Consider the following 11290-nt stretch of genomic DNA (forward strand, 5'->3'; position numbering starts at 1 on the left):
CAACTCTCTGTAAAATAACACCCTATGCAAATCAACTGTTTGTCCGTAACGATCCCTGTTACATAATCGACTCTGCTGCTATTTCTGTTGCTGACTCAATCAAAATGTAATCAGTACACGAGTATGACTGTACATCGTAAATTGAGACATAACTTCCTAGTATGATTAGCGAAATTGTAGAGGTAATTTATGACAGTCAGTATGGGCTTGTAATAAACATCCTCGGCACCCCAGCGTATCATAACCTATATGTTATATATATAACCATAACGCTGGGGTGCCGAGGATAGTAATAAATCTTGGGGGGAAATCTTACACAGGTGTGAATTTCTTTTCTTTTATTTTAAACGAAAATGTAATGGCGATCCATATCAGATTACCAGGTACGACACACTTTGAAATATGATAACTTGCACTATGTATGCAATTAGGCTTGTCGAATTTTAGTTGACTTCCTATGTTGATGATGCATACAGTTTTCGAACACACACATAGAGGCAGGGTGGAAATCTCTTTCATTTTCTAACGAAATAAGTGTTGGAACATCATTAAGTCTATCTCTAAACTCTTTATCATCATGTAACCCTGATTTTACCCTAGTAAATAGTTTTCTTTTCTTTCTTGACTGTTTCTTTTTGTTTTTACTATGATCGTCTTCTGGGGACTTTCGTTCCATTGAATCGTCTATGCGAGGTAACTCACATTTAGCGCTAAATTTCTTAGTTGGTGTATCGGGAGTTGCGCCCCTTGAGCCTTCTTCGATATGTGGAAGAAATAAATGAAGCTCAGAATGCGAGTCCAATTTCTTAAAGTCCACTTTAAACTCACGTTGAACCTTTCTTTGAGGTTTCCTAGGTATCGGGATGGGTGGTGGTGGTGTTGGATCTCTTGGAGAAGGTGACAATATGAATGAGTCGTCGTCATCTTCATCTTCTTCAATAAATAAATCATCCTTGCGGAAAGTTGGCTCTATTGTCCGAATATCTGGCTGAAAATCGAACCGACCATTCGGATATTTATCGGCAGCCGCGGGTAGAGAGCTAGTTCGAGTAGCAGGCTCAGATCTGGGTACACGACTAGACGCCCGACTGAATGCACTTGGGTGAATCTCGCTTTGGGTTTCAAAGAAATCAGTTTTAGCACTAGATAAAGTATCATCGGGATTTTCCCTACTGGATAACAAATGCAGTTTCTCTGTCGCGTCAATAAGTCTCTGAAACGTCGGCGACTGACTGCGCGGATGGAAACCATGTTTTGATGGTTGCATAGTTTTTAACTTGTCCTTCTGAAATTTCCATCTATACTGTACTGGCTTGACAAGCTCCGAGAAGAACTTTATGTCTGTGTGGTTGTCCACATCTTCATGGATGCCTAACCGGTTTCTTCGAGCCACCATTGAGGAAGTCGCAATGGTAGGATATCCGGATTTTAACTGGCTCTCGGCATCGAGAAGAACAGCGTTCGCCGCCTTGTTGTCAAAGACTGCGATGTCCGCTGGAGCCAACTGTCCATTCACGGCAATCGGCTTTGTTGGCCCGTCAATGGGTACAACCGCTTGCCTGAAAATACATATGACAAATTGAAAGTTCTATTTAACATTGTTTTGGTAATCTCCTGTAAAGTGTGATGTACCGATATCAACACAGATAACAGCAACAGCAATGTTCGATTGATGCTTTGAATCCAGAAACCCTGTAAGCTTTTTATTTTTATTCATTCAATGATGTGAAACTGTATTGTATGTACAGCGGTAAGTTGTTTTGTGCATATCCTTAAAATGTATAATTAAAATGAAAATATTAAAACGTATCTTTGAAAGCAAGAGCTACTTGTTTAAATCTTGTAGCAGTAAATACACCACTCGGTGATTGAGAATCATAGCTACTAGAAGTACTAGTGCAACAACAATTCACATTTTTCATGATTAAGGCGGCATTAAACGACTTACGAGTATATTGCATATTTATAAAAGCATACTGACGTAACGTCAAAAGATCATGCACACTCTAGAATCCTTACACATTGTTCATGTATTTATCTTGAAATTTCTGTATTTGCATGTGTACCTCAGATGCATGTACATGGAATGGTCATTTGACGTTACGTCGTTTTAGTGAGTGTTTTCCATCAATAAATGAAGATTACGCTTGCAACGATGAAAGCTCAAAGTAGTATTCACAAGCAATTGAAGCACAGTTCGGGGAAGAATATCATTCTAAAGAGCATATGTCCACGATTATAATCATCGTCGGCAACCATGGTATTTTCTTCCGTTACACTTTATACATACAGTTTGTTAATTGCCTGACATAATCTCGTTTATAGGAGTATGCATAAGACAGGGGAGACAAATCTTCGTCCAATAAAAACACATGTTTCAATCAAATACCCTTCAATGACCCTGTATTGTCAGTTGTCTCTGAAAGCCTGTGGTTCCATTCAATGTTTCAATATGTGTAGTGAACCGGCAGACTGAGTTCAACTCCAGCTTTCTCTATTGGCAAATAATAGTTCGAGTGTCTGGGCATATTTTCGCTTTGCTTCTTTGAAAACAAATGAAACTGGCTCATTAATCATTAATCATTCATGATAACAAGACTTTCCTAGCCAAATCGCAGTAGCGTATCTGGGGTATCCGACGATGGATTATAATGCACAACAATTGCATATATGTTTCTTCATGTCACTGCTTTATTTCACGATGTTTTTATTTCTCCACTTTCGTATAAAATATCTAACTATTCAAGTAAATTGTGTTATCGAAAATATGAATATGGTTAGGAAAGTCATTTTAGATAGTTTCTCAAAATAAAAATCAGCATGATCTTTAATTGTGTTTCTTCTGTTTTCGGCATTATCATTTACAAATTTAATTGAGTAAAAAGTACAGTTTTTATCTTGAAATGTATATTTGTTGCATGTATGATATGAAAAATTACACCAATACAGATGTGACTTCTTTGTAAAACATGCCTTTCTTCGTTTTATAAAACAACATGACCGTGAATGAAAGCACGGTTATATCATGTCAGGTTATATGTTACTTTCCATATTCATAGGATTATAAGCTGAATAGTTTGTGATGGACATGCTGGATCTACTTTTTTTACATTTTCACTGCAGTATTGGTACTTCTACACCGGGTGTGGTAAATCTATCTAATACATAGAGATTACGAGTATTTATTTTTCTTATAAGAAACGTGACGTTATTTGATATATTTATTGCCCAAGTGGAACTTTCTTCCCATATATGGTTTTGGAGGTCGTGAAAGTCTAGAAATCATTGTTATTTAGTGATCACTAACTTTATAGGATTAAAAGTGTCTATAACTTTATAGCCTTCCTTGCCAATGAATGCACAGTTAATGTGTTCATAATAATCTACGACGACTCTGGAGAAAAGATACTGTTAAAATGGTTTCGATATTTCCATTCACTCTACTTATTACTGCACTGAACAAACGAAATCTCCGTTCGCGTCAAATACGCTATTTGAGCGTTTCCCTTGTTACTGGCCTTTTGACGCTACGTCACTAGTATATTAGGATGAAGTAGTTAATGAAAACATAACGGACAAGCGGTAATGCGATGTTTGGACCCGGGAAACCGGTTTAAATCCCAAAAATCTCACTACGTTTTCTCTGACCATGCTAGTGCGGGATTCCTAACATTTTACCAGTAAAGATACACAGTGTGTGTATACGGTATACACACGCTGCGTATCGTTACCGGTAAAATGTAAGGGATAATACCACGTGATTAATTGCGTCAAAAATGCTACGTCGGAAGACAATATTTTGCTTTGAATGAAAACTTTAAACGAAGATAGCTTAACTTTTTCACCATTTTAAATGAAACAAAGCGCAGCCTACGCCGCCCACAGAGCCCCGCCATCGATCTTTTACCAGAGTTTGATTGAGAGTTTAGTTTCGGAAAAAAACTTCGACAAACCTTTTCACAAAACCGCCGCCTAATGGAGCACTATTAAAACATTAGTTTGGAAACAGGTTTGTCGAAGTGTTTGAGGAAAGTAGCCACCTTATCAAACATCGGCAATAAAACGAAGGCGAGGCTCTCCAAGCCTTTTTTGTTTTAAGTCTTCATTTTCAGCAAAATGTAACCTTTCGACGTAGCATATATGACGTAATTTATCACGTGGTATACACACACTGGATACGTGTAGCGTTGTGTTTCTTGTTTGGTATTTGCTAGGCCATGATCATTGTGTCTTAAAACAAGATCCTGGTAAAATATAAGGCTTCGGGATTGTCCCTCTTCTCTCAGCTGTCTTGTTAAATGTAATGAATGGTTCGCATATCAAACCTGTCCTTTTTTGTCTGGTTGTAGTTAATGACTTTTAAATTACTTCAAACTTTCTTAATCAATATTTTCTTAATACGTATTTGTTTGTCATGCTATTTAATTGAAAAGTGCACCATTAAATATTTACATTCTTAGGGCAATTTATGTGTTTTGTTAGCCGATGTCTCAAGTGTGTGTATGTTTTAGTTGCACTTCATATATACCCATGCCGACATGCTTTAACTGGGGTAATTATGCAGACAAGTCATTAAAACACTACATGCAGTTCACCTTGTGTTTACATAACACTCACAAACTCAACATCTGAACCATAGTCTATAACAGGGAAAGAAACTGATGACAAAACATTTATCTATAATGCAGAGGTCGCACCAATCACCTGGAGAATAACATGAAGAAAGAAAAGTTCCTTGTACGGTATGAAAAGTATATTAAAGATATATGTACCGGAATTTATAATAATCTAATCGATGTAAAACTTGGAATGAGTTCTCCCCCCCCCCTTTTTACAATAATAATAATAATAATAATAATAATAATAATAATAATAATAATAATAATAATAATAATAATAATAATGATAATAATCATCATCATGATCATCATCATCATCATTATCATCATTATCATAATCATAATAATAAAATAATAAAATAATAACAATATAACGTTCTCGGTATGGTGTAAAGAAGGGGCCATCTAAGTCGAGATACGGTAAACTGCACGCAACATGCATGACTTACGTTCCCGGTATGGTGAAAAGAAGGGACCATTTAAGTCGAAATACGATTGATAGCACACTACATGCAGCATTTAACCCTGGTGTAAATCATTGTCCATTCAAGTATTGCTATATAAACAAAAAGCACATATAAGCATCACTAACGTATCGGTAAAGTGTAAGGAAGAGTCCTTTAAGTCGTGTTGTCATAAACAGCACAAACAATGCATCACTAACGTATCGGTAAAGTGTAAGGAAGAGTCCTTTAAGTCGTGTTGTCATAAACAGCACAAACAATGCATCACTAACGTATCGGTATAGTGTAAGGAAGAGTCCTTTAAGTCGTGTTGTCATAAACAGCACAAACAATGCATCACTAACGTATCGGTATAGTGTAAGGAAGAGTCCTGTAAGTCGTGTTGTCATAAACAGCACAAACAATGCATCACTAACGTATCGGTATAGTGTAAGGAAGAGTCCTGTAAGTCGTGTTGTCATAAACAGCACAAACAATGCATCACTAACTTATCGGTATAGTGTAAGGAAGAGTCCTTTAAGTCGTGTTGTCATAAACAGCACAAACAATGCATCACTAACGTATCGGTATAGTGTAAGGAAGAGTCCTTTAAGTCGTGTTGTCATAAACAGCACAAACAATGCATCACTAACGTATCGGTATAGTGTAAGGAAGAGTCCTTTAAGTCGTGTTGTCATAAACAGCACAAACAATGCATCACTAACGTATCGGTATAGTGTAAGGAAGAGTCCTGTAAGTCGTGTTGTCATAAACAGCACAAACAATGCATCACTAACGTATCGGTATAGTGTAAGGAAGAGTCCTTTAAGTCGTGTTGTCATAAACAGCACAAACAATGCATCACTAACGTATCGGTATAGTGTAAGGAAGAGTCCTGTAAGTCGTGTTGTCATAAACAGCACAAACAATGCATCACTAACGTATCGGTATAGTGTAAGGAAGAGTCCTTTAAGTCGTGTTGTCATAAACAGCACAAACAATGCATCACTAACGTATCGGTATAGTGTAAGGAAGAGTCCTGTAAGTCGTGTTGTCATAAACAGCACAAACAATGCATCACTAACGTATCGGTATAGTGTAAGGAAGAGTCCTTTAAGTCGTGTTGTCATAAACAGCACAAACAATGCATCACTAACGTATCGGTATAGTGTAAGGAAGAGTCCTTTAAGTCGTGTTGTCATAAACAGCACAAACAATGCATCACTAACGTATCGGTATAGTGTAAGGAAGAGTCCTTTAAGTCGTGTTGTCATAAACAGCACAAACAATGCATCACTAACGTATCGGTATAGTGTAAGGAAGAGTCCTGTAAGTCGTGTTGTCATAAACAGCACAAACAATGCATCACTAACGTATCGGTATAGTGTAAGGAAGAGTCCTGTAAGTCGTGTTGTCATAAACAGCACAAACAATGCATCACTAACGTATCGGTATAGTGTAAGGAAGAGTCCTTTAAGTCGTGTTGTCATAAACAGCACAAACAATGCATCACTAACGTATCGGTATAGTGTAAGGAAGAGTCCTTTAAGTCGTGTTGTCATAAACAGCACAAACAATGCATCACTAACGTATCGGTATAGTGTAAGGAAGAGTCCTTTAAGTCGTGTTGTCATAAACAGCACAAACAATGCATCACTAACGTATCGGTATAGTGTAAGGAAGAGTCCTTTAAGTCGTGTTGTCATAAACAGCACAAACAATGCATCACTAACGTATCGGTATAGTGTAAGGAAGAGTCCTGTAAGTCGTGTTGTCATAAACAGCACAAACAATGCATCACTAACGTATCGGTATAGTGTAAGGAAGAGTCCTGTAAGTCGTGTTGTCATAAACAGCACAAACAATGCATCACTAACGTATCGGTATAGTGTAAGGAAGAGTCCTGTAAGTCGTGTTGTCATAAACAGCACAAACAATGCATCACTAACGTATCGGTATAGTGTAAGGAAGAGTCCTTTAAGTCGTGTTGTCATAAACAGCACAAACAATGCATCACTAACGTATCGGTATAGTGTAAGGAAGAGTCCTTTAAGTCGTGTTGTCATAAACAGCACAAACAATGCATCACTAACGTATCGGTATAGTGTAAGGAAGAGTCCTTTAAGTCGTGTTGTCATAAACAGCACAAACAATGCATCACTAACGTATCGGTATAGTGTAAGGAAGAGTCCTTTAAGTCGTGTTGTCATAAACAGCACAAACAATGCATCACTAACGTATCGGTATAGTGTAAGGAAGAGTCCTTTAAGTCGTGTTGTCATAAACAGCACAAACAATGCATCACTTACGTTTCGGGTATGGTGTAAAGTAGGGGTCATTTAAGCATTATTATGATAAACAACACACAACATACGGCACTTACGTTTCTGGTATGGTCTAAAGTAGGGGTCATTTAAGCATTATTATGATAAACAACACACAACATACGGCACTTACGTTTCTGGTATGGTCTAAAGTAGGGGTCATTTAAGCATTATTATGATAAACAACACACAACATACGGCACTTACGTTTCTGGTATGGTCTAAAGTAGGGGTCATTTAAGCATTATTATGATAAACAACACACAACATACGGCACTTACGTTTCTGGTATGGTCTAAAGTAGGGGTCATTTAAGCATTATTATGATAAACAACACACAACATACGGCACTTACGTTTCTGGTATGGTCTAAAGTAGGGGTCATTTAAGCATTATTATGATAAACAACACACAACATACGGCACTTACGTTTCTGGTATGGTCTAAAGTAGGGGTCATTTAAGCATTATTATGATAAACAACACACAACATACGGCACTTACGTTTCTGGTATGGTCTAAAGTAGGGGTCATTTAAGCATTATTATGATAAACAACACACAACATACGGCACTTACGTTTCTGGTATGGTCTAAAGTAGGGGTCATTTAAGCATTATTATGATAAACAACACACAACATACTGCACTTACGTTTCTGGTATGGTCTAAAGTAGGGGTCATTTAAGCATTATTATGATAAACAACACACAACATACGGCACTTACGTTTCTGGTATGGTCTAAAGTAGGGGTCATTTAAGCATTATTATGATAAACAACACACAACATACTGCACTTACGTTTCTGGTATGGTGTAAAGTAGGGGCCATTTGAGTCGAGAGAGTCGCGGAGACCTCATGTTGATCACCTCAAAATTCAACATAGTGCGTGCCTCAAACACTCTCTTATTTAATGGTGGTAGGTTTAACAGCTTAAGTCCGAAAGTCTTAATATCAGAAAGGTTACATATTTTTAAAACCTTCCATTGTCAACATTTTGTAATTCACTTAACGAACGCCTTCATTGCGTACTCATTTGACCTATCTTTTATCCAGTCCCTTTGCTTAAAATTCCCGATGATGATGTTACCGATGGACTTGTTTATTTCTTAAAATACCACTTAACCGTGTCCATTTATGTTCAATTTGTTTCCATATTACTTTCACCCCCCTCTATGATACAATTTGCGTAATGTTTCATCACATCAAACATGTCAGTGTACAGGCAACATTTCTTTTGTGCTCCTTTACTTATGTCAGTTATTGGACAAAACCGATAGTAGCACTATAGACTGCGTGTGATTTCAAGACATTAAAGGTTTCAATGGTATGTCCACATGTTGCCAGACTGGGTACGAGACATCTAACGCGTATATTCACAGCGTAATTTCCGACGATTGCGGTTTGTTTAACAAGATTATCGTTTAAGTGTTTCTCACGAACTTCTTTTGGTCGAATTCTATATAAAGTACTTATGCATATTTAAGTAGACCTAGTCCATTTAGGTTCTAATAAAACACGAATTATGGTTTCCTAATACAACAAAAGCTTTGCGGTATCTTTGAAATCCCTTTTTTCGTAAAGACTGTCCTCTCTTTTAAGCTTTTTAACTTAATATGTATTTAAATGTCAGTGTTTTTTTCTTTAACAAGTTTCACATAAGTGCAAAGTCTTGACGTCAGGTTGCTTAACAATAAACTTCTATGTGTAATTTATTGCCATCCTTTGCCTGCGCATTTCCCCGTTTCTCGCATGGCAATAAATGTTTTTTATGTTGTTGCAAATAATAACACAAAACGTTTAAATCGATGCGTTATACTTTATGTTTATGTTTTTGTTAACTGGCATCGTGTTTTGAAGTAAAAAATATTATTTTGGCACAACAAGAAATAATTTATATCCAAATATGTCGTCTAGTTGTATCAATTTATCATTGCAAAAAAAAAACAGAAAAGAAGTAACTAAACATCGAAAATGATTAATTCCAAAAAAAACAGTCCTCCAAGACCAAAAGAAATCCTGTTTTGGAATAACGATCTGCACTGTTGTGGCAATGCAAAAGCAATAAACAACGAACGTAAAACGATAGTCCAAACCTTTGAGTAATAAAGTGTCACACCAGTTATCTTATTGCATAATCTGTCATATTGATAATTGCTTGGAGAATGTTAAACACTTCAATCAACGTCTCTTTTGTTTTATAGTGATTTGAAGTGTATTATCATGATCCGCTTCAAAGGATCTCAAAGAAAACTTGCGGTCAATCTGAAACTGTAACTATCTTTCTTTAATCACTGTCACCGAGCAAGCCTAAAGTTGTATTTCCAATGTGAACATAGTATAAAAATTATAAAAGTACTGGGACAATCCCAGTTGACAAACATTTAACATTGAACCTGTCCTGAGGCACGTGCCCTTTCATTTCACATTGAACCTGTCTAGAGGCACACGGCCTAACAATTAACATAGAACCGGTTTAGGGGCACACGGCTTAACAATTTACATTGAACCGGTATAGAGGCACACGGCCTAACAATTAACATTGAACCTGTATAGAGGCACACGGCCTAACAATTAACATAGAACCGGTTTAGTTGCACACGGCCTTACAATTAGTATTGAACCATTATAAAGGCACACGGCCTTACAATTGATATTGAACCGGTTTAGAGGCACATGGCCAAACAATTAATATTGAACCTGTATAGAAGCACACGGCCTAACAATTAACTTAAGGTAAAACCTGTATATAGGCACACGGCCTAACAATTAACGTCGAACCTGTTTAGAGGCACACGGCCTAACAATTGATATTGAATTGGTTTAGAGGCACATGGCCAAACAATTAATATTGAACCTGTTTAGAGGCACACGGCCTGACAATTAACATTGAACCGGTTTAGAGGCACACGGCCTGACAATTAACATTGAACCGGTTTAGAGGCACACGGCCTGACAATTAACATTGAACAGGTTTAGAGACACACGGCCTAACAATTAACTTAAGGTAAAACCTGTATATAGGCACACGGCCTAACAATTAACGTCGAACCTGTTTAGAGGCACACGGCCTAACAATTGATATTGAATTGGTTTAGAGGCACATGGCCAAACAATTAATATTGAACCTGTTTAGAGGCACACGGCCTGACAATTAACATTGAACCGGTTTAGAGACACACGGCCTAACAATTAACTTAAGGTAAAACCTGTATATAGGCACACGGCTTACAATTAACGTCGAACCTGTTTAGAGGCACACGGCCTAACATTTCACGTAGAACCTGTTTAGAGGCACACGGCCTAACAATTAACGTCGAACCTGTTTAGAGGCACACGGCCTAATAATTAACGTCGAACCTGTATAGAGGCACACGGCCTAACATTTTACGTAGAACCTGTTTAGAGGCACACGGCCTAATAATTAACGTAGAACCTGTATAGAGGCACACGGCCTAACATTTTACGTAGAACCTGTATAGAGGCACACAGCCTAAAATCAACATTGAACCTGTTTAGAGGCACACGGCCTAAAAATTAACATTGAACCTGTATAGAGGCACACGGCCTAAAATTAACATTGAATCTGTTTAGAGGCACACAGCCTAAAATTAACATTGAACCTGTATAGAGGCACACAGCCTAAAATTAACATTGAACCTGTATAGAGGCACATAGCCTAAAATTAACATTGAACCTGTTTAGTGGCACACGGCCTTACAATTGATATTGAACCAGTTTAGTTGCACACGACCTTACAATTAGTATTGAACCATTATAGAGGCACATGGCCAAACAATTAACATTGAACCTGTTTAGAGGCACACGGCCTGACAATTAACATTGAACCGGTTTAGAGACACACGGCCTAACAATTAACTTAAGGTAAAACCTGTGTATAGGCAC

The 11290-nt window shown here is 37.4% G+C and overlaps 1 protein-coding gene across 2 annotated transcripts in view; it reads right to left on the minus strand.

Moving 5' to 3' along the window:
* Positions 1–323: 323 nt before the first annotated feature.
* The window catches only part of LOC128237102 (uncharacterized), a 17198-nt gene continuing 6231 nt past the window's right edge, over positions 324–11290 (minus strand). Inside the window, exons 1-2 of one of the 2 annotated variants that reach the window (XM_052952320.1) lie at positions 8186–9139; positions 324–1559 (exon numbers count right to left, since the gene is read on the minus strand). In XM_052952320.1, the coding sequence (XP_052808280.1) occupies positions 428–1559; positions 8186–8268 (1215 nt within the window). In that variant the 5' untranslated portion in view covers positions 8269–9139 and the 3' untranslated portion in view covers positions 324–427. Of the gene's footprint in view, positions 1560–8185; positions 9140–11290 lie in introns of those variants that run through there. The other variant, XM_052952319.1, reaches the window with a different exon arrangement.

The sequence above is a fragment of the Mya arenaria genome, chromosome 6 (genome assembly GCF_026914265.1).
Source record: "Mya arenaria isolate MELC-2E11 chromosome 6, ASM2691426v1".
Lineage (NCBI taxonomy): Eukaryota > Metazoa > Mollusca > Bivalvia > Myida > Myidae > Mya > Mya arenaria.